The sequence below is a fragment of the Pelophylax lessonae genome (genome assembly GCF_965119305.1).
Source record: "Pelophylax lessonae genome assembly, chromosome: 8".
In the NCBI taxonomy this organism is placed as follows: Eukaryota; Metazoa; Chordata; class Amphibia; order Anura; family Ranidae; genus Pelophylax; species Pelophylax lessonae.
Genome location: NC_138775.1, coordinates 86,117,213 through 86,131,047, shown reverse-complemented (window position 1 = coordinate 86,131,047; position 13,835 = coordinate 86,117,213). Strand labels below are relative to the sequence as shown.

Genomic DNA, 13,835 nt, shown 5'->3' with positions numbered 1-13,835 from the left:
GATTCCGAGAACTGTCAGGAAAATCCATCAAGAGGGGACGAGGGTAATACTGGTGGCACCCTTCTGGCCAAAACGAGCTTGGTTCTCCCCGGTGTGGAAAATGGCGGAGGAGGAACCCTGGATGTTACCAGCTCAGGAAGACCTTCTGGCTCAAAAAGGAGCGCATCACCCCTCCAGTCAGACGCTACAACTAGCGGCATGGATCCTGAACGGAGCATACTTTTAAATAAAGGACTCTCTACAAGGGTCACGGAAGTACTGCTCCAGAGCAGGAAACCCGTAACCAGGAGGATCTACAACAAGATATGGAAGACGTACAGACTTAAGATGGAGCACAGCAACAAAAATTTAAAAGACATTAGCACAGTGCTAGAATTTTTCCTGGACGGAGCAGACAAGGGTCTGGCTGTAGGTACCCTTAAAGTACAGGCTGCAGCACTGTCTATTTTCCTGGAAAAACCTATAGGAGATGATCCTTTAGTGAAGAGACTCTTCAAATCTATACAAAGGTCCAGGCCTAGCAAAAATCTTAGCTTAGCCCCTTGGGACCTAACATTAGTACTTCAGGCACTCACCAAAACCCCTTTCGAACCATTGGAGGAATCTAACTTGAAGTATCTTACTCTGAAAGCGGCTTTCCTTGTGGCAATTACTTCAGCTAGAAGGGTGAGTGACCTACAGGCTCTATCCATGAAGGAACCATTCCTAAAGATTTTTCCGGACAAACTAATCTTGAGGACGGATCCTCTTTTCCTTCCGAAGGTATCATCAAATTTCCATCGGACGCAAGAGGTAGTTCTTCCGTCATTCTGTCAAAATCCAACCTCACCAGGTGAGGAAGTTTTTTCTACACTGGATGTCAAGAGGTGTATCTTGCACTACATAGAAGCTACCAGGGAAATCAGGAAATCAGCTAACTTATTTGTCCTTTTTGGAGGTACTCAGAAAGGTGAAGCAGCTTCTAAATCATCCATAGCCAGGTGGATCAGGATGGCCATCCACACCGCCTACACAGGACAAAATAAAAGTTTACCTGCCGGCATCAAAGCTCATTCCACCCGAGCTATATCAACATCTTGGGCAGAAAAGGCTGGGGCCTCAGCAGAACAAATCTGCAAGGCAGCCACTTGGGCTAGTGATTCGACATTCGTCAAACACTACAGGGTCGACCTGGTCTCCGCCCAGGATCTATCCTTCGGTCGCAAAGTACTCCAGGCAGTAGTCCCACCCTAGGTATGCATCGTTGGGGTCTCATGTGACCGTCCTGGAGGATGACTGGGGAAAGAATAAGTTATTACCTGATAACTCCCTTTCCAGGAATCCTCCAGGACGGTGGACCCCCACCCTATTAATGTTTGGTATACTTAGAATTTATAGTTTGAGCTAGTCGCTTAAGCAGGCCAGTTCATCTTTTTACAACTGTGGGGCAGCCTGGGAGGCGGCCTTTTAAACCTAACTGTGCTTGTGTTTCCTGTAGGAGGAGGAGCCATCTCTCTCATGTGACCGTCCTGGAGGATTCCTGGAAAGGGAGTTATCAGGTAATAACTTATTCTTTTTTTTTCTTTTTGCGTGAAACCCAATGTAATATATCTAGATATAAGTTATAGTATGAGCATTATGTATAAAGCTGTGAATAGTGCTATTTGCTTTCACTTTATACAGTGCATCTGGAAAGTATTCACAGCGCTTCACTTTTTTCCCATTTTGTTGAGTTATAGCCTTATTACAAAATGGATTAAATTAATTATTTTCCTCAAAATTCTACAAAAAAATACCTTGTAATGACAACGTGAAAGAAGTTTGTTTGAAATCTTTGCAAATTTATTTAAAAAGAAACGAAAAAAAAAAAAAAATCCCATGTACATAAGTATTTACAGCCCTTGCTCAATACTTTGTTGAAGCACCTTTGCACCAATTACAGCCCCAAGTCTCTTTGAATATTATGGTATAAGCTTGGCACACCTATTTGTGGGCAGTTTCTCCCATTGTTCTTTGCAGGACTTCTCGAGCTCCATCAGGTTGAATGGGGGTGCACAGGCATTTTCAGATCTCTACAGAGATGTTCAATCGGGTTCAAGTATGGGCCACTCAAGGACATTCACAGAGTTGTTTTGTAGCCACTCTTTTGTTATCTTTGCTGTGTGCTTAGGGCCCTTGTCCTGTTGGAAGATAAACCTTCCCCCCAGTCTGTGGTCCAGAGCACTCTGGAGCAGGTTTTTATCAAGGATGTCTCTGTACATTGCTACATTCATCTTTCCCTCTATCCTGATTAGTCTCCCAGTTCCTGCTGAAAAAAAACATCCCCACAGCATGATGCTGCTACCACCATACTTCACTGTAGGTACGGTATTGGCCAAGTAATGAGCGGTGCCTGGTTTCCTCCAGACATGACACTTGCCATTCTGGCCAAAGAGTTCAATCTTTGTTTCATCAGACCAGAGAATTTTGTTTCTCATGGTCTGAGAGTCCTTCTGGTGCCTTTTTGCAAACTCCAGGCGGGCTGTCGTGCCTTTTACTGAGGAATGGCTTCCGTCTGGCCACTCTACCATACAGGCCTGATTGGTGGACTGCTGCAGAGATGGTTGTTCTTCTGGAAGGTTCTCCTCTCTCCACAGAGAAACGCTGGAGCTCAGTCAGGGAGGTGACCAAGAACTCGATGGTCACTGACAAAGGACCTTCTCCCACGTTCTCTCAGTTTGACTGGGCGGCCCGCATTAGGAAGATTCCTGGTGGTTCCAAACTTCTTCCAATTACGTATGATGGAAGGCACTGTGCTCATTAAGACCTTAAATGCTGCAGACTTTTTTCTGTACCTTCCTCAGATCTGTGCCATCAATTCAATCCTGTCTCGGAGGTCTACAGATAATTCCTTGGACTTCATGGCTTGGTTTGTGCTCTGACATGCACTGTTTACTGTGGGACCTTATGTAAACAGGTGTGTACCTTTCCAAATAATGTCCAATCAATTGAATTTACCACAGGTGGACTCCAATCAAGTGGTAGAAACACACAAGGATGATTAGTGGAAACAGGATGCACCTGAGCTCAATTTTGAGTGTCATGGCAAAGGCTGTAAATACTTGTGTATGTGATTTTTTTTTTTTTTAATATATTTGCAAAGATTTCAAACAAACTTATTTCACATTGTAGGCATGGGGTATTGTCTGTAGAATTTTGAGGAAAATAATGAATTTAATCCATTTTGGAATAAGGCTGTAACATGACAAAATGTGGAAAAAGTGAAGCGCTGTGAATACTTTCCGGATGCACTGTATAACCGCTATTTCCATGATTCCGCTTTTGATTATTGTAACATATCTCATCTTAATAAAGTTGTTTTTTCGTCATTTAAAACAAAAAAGTGCATGTGGATATAAAATATAACATACAGGTATATCTACAATAATAAAAACACCATCCACTGTGCAACAACAATGTGATACAAGAAGCATTTTACTAAAAAAGTGTTGTACCTACAAAGAAATACAACTGTCAACACACAATGAAGAGGTTGCAGCGGTGGAGACCCAGGGGAGTAAAATAATAAATTGCAGAACAGTGAGAGGAGAGTACAATAAATGGCTCTGTGCCTGGAACCATGGAATCCTCTGGAGTTTTAGTTTATATTGAACTGGTTATTTTTACCATAATAAATATAATTTTTTGTAAAGTATAGAAAACATGTAGAAGAGAAGAACGTTTGCATTCCAAATCCTAACTTTTTTCTTTAGGACATTTTTAAAAAATATCACATTGACACCACTTTAAAACTTATCATAGTGAATTATATAAATTCTACAGATATATAATTTCTGGCTTTGTGTGAAAATAGCTCAACTGGCTGTAGCTCATTCATGCACATTTTTTTATTATAGGGGGAAGATGATGATCTAGATATGCATGACGTTGTGAATCCTCCTCTAGTAAACTTTCACAATCCAGTTTATGGAGCCAACGTTTTCTTTGACCAGTTTGAGGTAATAATGTTTAACGTTGTAATTTGCTGACCGTTTAAAATGGAACTAAGAACATAGAACAAACATAGGGCGCTTCTGGTAAAGAGATTAATCCTCAATAAAGAAAAGGGGGGGGGGGCTCCGTGGTCATACAGGGGGTGCTACACTGACACTGGGGCAGCTCTTCTGGAGAGTAGAAGCAACTCCAACTAATAGGACAAGAAAAGGAGAAGGCGCCTCAAAGTGCAGCATAGACATCCTTCATCGGCACACAAAGATGTAAAAGGATACAGGATGGACATCTATGGTAGGCACATAACAGCATCACTCTGGGTCCGTTCCTGACCCTGTGGCTCCATCTCCCTTGATCATCCAGTGGGGGATGGTGGTCTGACGAAGGAGCTCTATTGCACATGCCCTGAAATGCGTTACCGCCCCCTGACGTCACTAAATGCGACCGATGCGGTCCACGAGCGAAGCATGCGCTCCACTGCGGCCTCAAGCGGAAGTACTTTCCCTGTTTGGGCTCACCTATTCCACCACCACCCTGCTGCTAGACGGCCGAGGGAGACGGAGCCACAGGGTCAGGAACAGACAAAAAATTATGCTGTTATGTGCATGCCATACACATCAATCCTGTAGGTTTTACATCTTTGTGTGCCGATGAAGGTTGTCTATGCTGCACTTATAGACGCCTTCTGCTTTTCTTGTTTAAAATGGAACTGAAAGCTTTTTTTAACAACTTACAAATAGGCAAACTATTTATCACAGAGGAGACACGCAATGTATTTTCTGCAATAAAATCCATCTGCCTGTTTGCTTGCAGTCTTTTGTGGCATGTAAACTGAGTTGCGCATGCACTGCTAACTGTAAATCACCGTCACGGTCCATATGTGCCAGGATGGCACTGCCCTCAGCTGTAAAGGAGAATTTATTTCTGCTTCAAATTGGTATTAAATCCCAAAACAAAAATGTAGTATATTGCAGCTTGTCATTGATTAGCAATGGTGGCTGCATTAGTTTTCTTTTTTTTAGGCTTTTTCCCTTCTGTTTTCACCTGGTGATATCTGGCCAGTACCACTCTTATTATTTTATGGTGCCTACACTCTGGATGAAAGAGCAACAGACTTTGGCCAGCTCTGTCACTCTGGGGGGAGGGGAGTGTTAGATGTACTACAAGTTTAGATATATTAACAAACTGAAGCCAAACTCCAGCTAATAATTTTGAAGCAGTTACAGCAACAGTTTTGTTCCTTTTGGGATAAAGGTTTTACATAAATAAAAAGTGACCATTGTAAGTGTTATATTCTCCGTGTTGTGAGAGACACAGGACTCTGGTCTGGAACAACGGTTGTTTATTCAGGACTCACTGTACACTCCAACATGCATTACAGGACAGCTCTGCATATCAATACATCTCTACATGTGTCTAAAGATGGCCACTCTGCCCCTTGACCCTTGTCATCACTCCTGGGTGGAGCCAGCCTTAAAGTGACAGTACATGTGAAACCCTTCAGGTATAACAGTAAGCATCCCTGTTAGTGTTAAATGGGTTGTCTCGACCCTCTAACTGCTACATCTGCAGGACAGCTTGTTCTGTTGAAAAACAATAGACTTACTGGCAGGATCACCACCAGATGAAAAGACAGCCTAAAAGAAGAAAAATAATGCAGCCATCACATCTAAGAACTGGTAATCGCAATATAATAAATGTCTACCTTTGGGTTTAATACTGCATTTAGTAGGCAGAAACATCCCTCATTGCTCCCAGTGGTATGCAAAACATATCTGTTTTGTAGTACATTATGTGGTTGATCTACTAAAGGCAAATTTACTGTGCAATGCAAGTGCATTTGCTCTAGATCTGAGGGGAGGGGGCGTGGCCGAGCAGCGGATGTAGTTGGACGCCTCTACCTTCCTCTCCGCCGGAAATCCGTGCTTTTACCCTGAAGGCATCTTTCCTATCGGATCAGTCTCTGCTCAGTACAAAGGGCTTCCTGGTTAGCTGGGCTACTTCACTAACAGTTCTGCCAGCTCCGCGAACGTGTCTAAACAGCTTAAAGATAACTGCTCCTCAGCCGAGGACATGGGCCAAGATCAGACATACAAGAATCTGAGCCTGCACTCGGGACATTCTTTCTGCTGTCACCTCCTATAATTTCTCCATCATGGCCCTGACAAATGAGCTAAAGGGGTTTAGGCTGAAATCACATTTGTTAGACAGGATATGCAGAAGTTGAGGGAGCGAACATCCACTTTAGAAGGGCGAATAAGCACTACTGAGGATGATATGGCACCACTCCAAAAAGATGGTAAATATAATGTCCATCTTACGGTACAACATGCTGCTCGTTTGTATTATCTGTAAAATGGACTGCGCCGCAACAACGTGTATGCCATTGCTATTCCTGAGCGGGCATAAGGCAAGAACCCTGTGGCCTTCATTGAGCAATAGCTCAACTTTGTCTTTTAAAAAATATCCAATATACTCAATTTATATCATATATTTTGGCCAAAATGTATTTAGCTACGTCTTTGACAAAAAAAATCTCAATGAGCGTATTTTTATTGGTTTGCGCAAAAGTTATAGCATCTACAAACTATGGTGTAAATACTGAAATTTATGCAGCTTTTACTTTCTGACTGCCTACCTCATTTCATGAAGTGCTAAAATGGCAGGGCAGTACAAAACACCCCAAATTACCACTTTTTGGAAAGTAGACATCCTAAGGAATGTCCTGAGAGGCATGTTGAGCTCATTGAATATTACATTTTTTTGTCACAGGTGTTTGAAAAAAGACAAACAAAAATATATATATATTTTTTTTTACACAAAGTTGTCATTGAAATGATATATTGCTCACGCATGCCATGGGTATATGTGTAATTACACCCCAAAATATATTCTGCTGCTTCTCCTGAGTACAGGGATACCACATATGTGAGACTTTTTGGGAGCCTAGCTGTGTACGGGACCCCGAAACCATTCACCACTTTCAGAATTAAAAAAGTATTAATATTTTTCCCGAAATTTGTGACAAAATATAAACTATTCCATGGACTCACCATGCCTCTCAGCTAATAGCTTGGAGTGTCTACTTTGCAAAATGGGGTCATTTGGGGGGGGGGGGGTTTGAGCTATCTTGAAGTTTCAGGGCCTCTGAAACTGTGACAGCTATTGCGAAGCCCCCTGATGACGTAGATTGGCTACGAAACATGTAGGCGGAGCTACCCTGCGATAGACGTCACACCCCGGAAGAGGTCCACCACTCGTTCAGCGGCTCCGGTGTCTTGCTCAAAGAGTTTTATTCCTTGGCTATTTATTTTCTTCATTTTGGTGAGTGCAATTTAATCTTGAATAAAAGCACCTTATTTAAACTTACTTCACAATGAGCTTCCTTTTCATTTTATATATCTGAAACTTGCTTTGGAATGACCGGTTAATGGCATTAAGAGAAAGTCATCCTTTCCATTGGATTGCATACTGCTGCTTACTGCATGTCATCTTGGAGTTCCAAGTGATGTTCCCTAAGACTTGATTGATCACCCTTGTCATGGTGATCCACAGCTTCTGGTAAGAGGCACATTTATCTGGTGGAGGTGTAGGCTGCTCACCGATTGAAGAGTTATATGCACACACAGCAGAATGGTGGAAGTTTGAATACTTTGATACCTGAACTCTGTCACTGTATCATAATGGACATCTACAGCTATATTTATGTATACTTCTAAGCGATGCATTTTATATTTAATTTATCTTGTCATTTATTGATTGATGCAGGCTGCTATTATTGTATAAGCGCAGTTGTCTTTTCTTTTTAAATTGGAATAAACAGACACTTTTTTGTACCAGCGTCTGGCTTTACAGGCAACTAAGTACGGCGCCAAAAGCTGGTCGTTAAGGTTCACCCCTCCCATATTAAGGTTATAGTCGTGGACACAGAGGGGTTTCTCAATAACGCCAGTTGCCGTAGTAATTTGGACTGTCGTGTCTGCGTGAAGGGAGGACAGAATGAAAACATCCTGTGTATCCCTCCAATTCACTGCAAGCAATTTGTCAATTTTCAAGCAGGCTCTCTCCCCCAGACTAAGAATTTACAAGCCGTTGGGGGAAGCCCCGGCGATTAGGTCTCACGGTGCCACATGCGCCAATTTGCAATTCGAGCAGGTGACTAAATAGTGGCACGCTTGTGTAAAAATTGTCCACGTACAAATGGTACCCCTTTCCGGATAAGGGTGACACCAAGTCCCAAACTATCTTGCCGCTGCTCCCTATGTAGTCTGGGCAGTTGGGGGGCTCCACAGTGCTATCTTTTCCCTCGTAAACCCGGAAACTAACTGTATAGCCTGTGGCCCTGTCACACAGCTTATACAGTTTGACCCCGTATCTGGCACGCTTGCTAGGGAGATACTGTTTCATAGCAAGGCGGCCAGTAAACTTAATCAGGGACTCGTCAACGCAGACAACTTGTTGGGGGGTAAACAAGGCTGCAAACCGCTGATTGAAGAGGTCTACGAGGGGCCGAATTTTGTGGAGCCGATCATATTCAGGGTCTCCCCGAGGACGACAGATTTCATTGTTGTTGAAATGCATAAATCGCAGAATTTGCTCATATCTCGCCCTGAACATGGAGGCAAAGTACACGCGCATATGGTGAATTGGGCTAGTGGACCAATATAGCCGCAATTCACTCTTTATGGTTATGCCCATGTTGAGGGAAAGGCCCAGAAACGTCTTAAAATCGGAAACCGTTATAGGTTACCAGCCGAATTGCCTGGCAAGGGATGAATTTGGGTTGACGGCGATAAATTGACCAGCGTATAAATTTGTTTGGTCCACAATAGATCTGAAAAGATCTTCAGTGAAAAACAGCTCATTAAATTCAGGGGAGTAAAATTGGCTGTTTCCACATGGATTCCAGGTTGGGCAGTGAATGGGGCGCTGTAGTATCAGTGGGTTGCCAATCAGGGTATGCCAGCGCATCAGGGAGGGCACTATGGGCTCTACTGGCCTGTCTTCGAATACGCGGTGGCTGCGGGCCACTACTTGTGCTAGCCACCGCACCAGCTTCAACTGCACTTATGGGACTCACCACGTCACCAAGTGTTACTACAGTGCTGGTTGTACTAGGTGCAGGATGTACTAGGCCGCTGGTGCTCGCCAGGCCACCAGAAGGCTGAGCGGCACTAGTACCGACACTCTGCTCAATATGAGCACGCTGCGATCTCTGCACCTCAGGAACTCCAGAATGGGGTCGGGTACGTCTGGTTCTAACAGGGACCCATCCGTCGTCAGAGCTGTTTGTCAGGGAGCCGCTGCTCTCTTCAGGTTCGTATACTGACCCTGATTCTGCCAGTGAGGCTTCCCCATAGTTTTCATCTGACATGGTCAGTATACTGTAAGCCTCTGCACTACTGTACCACCGTTTGGTCATTTTAGGAACTAAATTTACCGGTACAGTAGTGTGAATCGCAGGTAAAAAAAAGCACCTGGTTGTCGAGGACTATTTCAACCGCTACAAAAAAAACTGCTAATGCTAGCAGGGATCAGGCCTGACTCTGCTAACACAGCAGTTTTGTGTTGTTGTAAGTGACAGTAATCTATTAATTACTACACTTGCCTGGGTGGGGTGGGCTGGGCGGAGGGCTAAACGCAGGTGCTGGCAAGAATCAGTGCTGACCGTGCAAACACCGCATTTTGGGGACGCTAATATAGTTCTGATCAGATCCGATATTGATCTGTTCAAAGAACTAGTAATGGAGGTGTATGTATGTGGTAATCAAGAGGTTATTTCTAACTATGCGCCAGGGATCTGCGCTATCTTAGACTGACGCTAACACTAACTAATGTCACCTGTGACACTAATGATAGTCATCAGAAAAAAAACTGTACACTATAAAAGTGTCACTGTGAGAGCCATGAAGGGGTTAACTGGGGGTGATCAGGGGGTTAAATCGTTATGGGGGGGCGGGTATCCTAACCCTAAAAGTAACAGCCGTAAGGGCTAAACCTGGTCACAAGTCACACTGATACAGGTATATAGGAAACTGCTATATACTGTATGCAGTGTGCAATGTGACAGGAGGGAAGGGGTTAACTGGGGTGATTAGGGGGTTAAATCTTTATTGGGGGGGGTGGCAGGTATCCTAACCCTAAAAGGAATGGCCATAAGGGCTAAACCTGGTCACAAGTCACACTTATACGGGTATATAGGAAAATGCTATATACTGTATACAGTGTGGGTTGTGACAGGAGTAGGGGTGATCAGGGGGGGAAAAGGGGGTTAAATCTTTATTGGGGGGGTGGTGGGGACCCTAAACCTCCTTGGGACAGAAACTAATTTGCTAGCGCTAACTCAAGTCACAATCACACTAATACAAAATACAGTAAAACACTATATTACCTGTATATTAGTGTGCAATGTGACAGGGGGGAGGGGTTAACTGGGGGTGATCAGGGGGTTAAATCTTTATTGGGGGGTATCTTAAGTATAAAAGAAAGGGCCACAAGCGCTTAACCTGGTCACAAGTCACACTTATACGGTTATATAGGAAAATGCTATGTACTGTATACAGTGTGTGTTGTGACAGGGGGTGTAGGGGTTAACTGGGGGGGGCGATTGGGGGGTTAAATGTGCCTATCTACTGTGTATGTGTGTGCTGGTGCACTACTCACAGTTTAGATCCGCTCTCTCCTCTCGATGAACCCAAAAAGGATTTGGGGAGGGGAGTGCAGGTCTTTTCTGTGCCTGTGTTTACATGACACAGGCACAGGTCAGTATCTGATTGGGCAGGACCGATCAACAGGTCCAGGTCAAAAAGCATTGGCCTGATGACTGATCGGTTCTGAACCCAATCAGATCATCAGCGGTGCCGGGGGCGTGCCCCAGAGCGGCGGGAGCGAGCAACGTACCGATAGGTCGCTTTGCCTGTAGGGGGCTGACTGCCGCAGTATATAGTCGTGCGGCGGTCGGCAAGTGGTTAAGCGCTGCTAATGTGAACATTGTTTTTCATTTTATTCCATATTTGACTTTATGTGGACAATGGAAGCATGAGTAAATGGCTACTATCTGTTTTTGGCAAGGATGCATTCTGGTACAGTAAACCCCCCTCCATTGCGGGGGTTACGTTCCGGACCCAGCCGCGAAAAGTGAAAAACCGCGAAATAGAAAAACCCTATTAAAATGCATTGTAGGCATGTTTTTTTTACTGTCACTGTCCGTGTAAAAGCATTTTAAGGTATTTAAACACACTTTTAAAACAATAGAAACTCATTTAAACACATAAAAGATACTGAGAGAAATAGCAAGAGCTATGGAAAACACAAAAATATTTCATTTTTAATGATTTATATAGTAAAATAACATTACAAAAAAAACCGCAATATACCGGGACCGCAAAAACTGAACCGCGATGGAGCGGGGGTTTACTGTATATGTTTGCTATGGAAAGGGTGCCAGCATGCCCCTTACCAACAGGCAATCACCCTCGCCCCCTTCTGTTCTAACTGTTGAAATATAAAGATAGAGATGCTATTCTCTCTAAGGCCAGAAGCCTGAGTGGTACTCTAGTCATCGATAACTCTAAGATATCCTGTTTTCCAGATTTTTCTGCAGAGTTGCAGAAACAGTGTGCCAAGTTCCAAGATGTTAAACAACTCCGTTAATTGAATCTGCAATACGCTATGCTTATTGCTCGTATACGGTTGCTCGCCAAAGGAGAGGTGCATTTTTGACAGGCCTGCTTCTGCAACACAATGGCTGGATCAGGTAGAATAGTCACTTCGTGCAGAGATGTCTCAGCACCCTACTACAACCTGATCCTTTAATACTACAATTGTTTTCCTTTTATTTCCTAATTATGGCTCAGTTATTCTGTGCCTAGGCATAATCCAGATGGCACTACAGTTGTTTCCAGCGTGCACTGGCTTCAAGTTTTCTGCTATCTACTGCTTTGTGAAGCTATATACCTTTCAAGGTCTTACCTTGCCCTCCTGTTGGCAGCCATCTTGGACAGGTACAGACTGCTGCCTCTTATAAACTCTAATTGCATCACCACTTTTCTGCTGCTTGAGTGTCGCACAGTGATGATGGTGCACACCTGACTATATCAATCACCTGATGGGTTGCAGACCTTGCCCTTGCGTTTGTGCTCCAAGGTGCATCACTGCTAGCAGTCTTCTGTTTTCCGTGCTCCTCCATTTTTGATCAGGCTTGGCTGACGACTCTCCTGGCTCTCGACCCCAGATTGGCAGGTGACCCGCTTCTGGACTCAAACCCAGCTTGGATGACCACCCACTTTTGGACTTGACCCTGGCTGTTCCTGATCTCGCTGCTTTTTTTTGCTGTGCGTTTATTGTTGTTTGCTCCAATAAACTGCCTTATTTTTCCTGCATCTCTGTGTGGTCTGGTTTCCTGGCACCCTGACAATACCACCTTTTCAAGCTTCCACTTTTAGACCCCCCCCCCCCCCCCCATGCTTTTTTTTTTTTTTTTTTGCAATGGTTGGGGACCCTGTTGGTTCTGTGTGTGTGTGTGTTTTTTTTTTCCCATGAACCTCCAATACTGTGATCGCATGTTTTTTAAGGAGCCCTACCTGAGATCTCATTTGAACAAATTGTCTATAGCCCTGTCCCTGGTGTGGTCTCTTGCATGGTGGAGAGCAGTTACACTTACTATCTATTTAAAATGCACACTGTGCTGGGATGATACTGCAAGGTCGACATCTATGGAGAACATTGTCTATCACCCTCTATGGCTACTACTTTAACCTCCCCCCGTCCGCGCTACAGCCTATATACGGCTGCAGCGCGGACTCGAATTTTCGGGAGGCCGTTTTTAAACGGCCTCCCAGTGACACGCCCCCAGCGCGCTCCCACGAGCGCGCTGCGGGGAAAATCTGTGTCGGCCGTGTCCCTTGGACACGGCCGATCACAGATCGTGGTGAATGGCCAATCACAGCGGCCATTCACCACGTGATCTGGCCGTCCAATGAGCGATGATCTCATATGTAAACATATGAGATCATCTCTCATCGCCGGCGCTCCTTCCTCACACGAAGCCTGCAGTGTGAGGAAGGAGGGGGAGCCTCACAGCGCCGGGGACACAGGAGAATGTAATCAGGGCACCGATCACCAGTGCCCTGATTACTGCAAGGTAAAAACACACACACAGTGCCCCCCCATCAGTGCCCACAGTGCCCGCCATCAGTGCCCCCCATCAATGCCCACAATCAGTGCCCATAGTGCTGCTAGTCAGTGCCCATCAGTGCCTGCTCATCTAGGCACTGATGAGCACTGACTGGCAGCACTATGGGCACTGAGTGTGGGCACTGATGGTGCTCCCTATCAGTGCCGCTCATCAGTGCCACCCGTCAGTGTCCAATGCCATCCGCCAGTGCCCATCAGTGCCGCCTCTCAGTGCCCATCAGTGCCGCCTCTCAGTGCCCAGCAGTGCCACCTGTCAGTGCCCAGCAGTGCCACCTCGCAGTGCCGCCTCTCAGTGCCCAGCAGTGCCGCCTCTCAGTGCCCAGCAGTGCCGCCTATCAGTGCCCAGCAGTGCCGCCTATCAGTGCTCATCAGTGCCGCCTCTCAGTGCCGCCTATCAGTGCCGCCTATCAGTGCTCATCAGTGCGGCATATTAGTACCTCCTCATCAGTGCCCATAAGTGCCACCTCATCAGTGCCCATAAGTGCCACCTCATCAGTGCCCATCAGTGCAGCCTATCAGTGCCCATCAGTGCCGCCTCATCAGCGCACATCAGTGAAGGAGAAAAATTTATTTTCAAAATTTACTCGCAGAAAATAAGAAAAACTTTTTTTTTTTTTTCAAAATTTTTTGTCTTTATTCTTTTTTTTTGTAAAAAATAAAAAACCCAGAGA

General features: G+C 44.8%; 1 protein-coding gene across 1 annotated transcript in view; it reads left to right on the top strand.

Annotated features, from left to right (window-relative positions):
• STAB1 (stabilin 1) overlaps positions 1-13,835 on the top strand; it is a gene marked incomplete at its 3' end in the record, with an annotated part of 476,721 nt that overhangs the window by 449,190 nt on the left and 13,696 nt on the right. Inside the window, exon 67 of the mRNA XM_082266286.1 lies at positions 3,876-3,977. Within this exon, the coding sequence (XP_082122412.1) occupies positions 3,876-3,977 (102 nt within the window). The remainder of the gene's footprint in view (positions 1-3,875; positions 3,978-13,835) is intronic.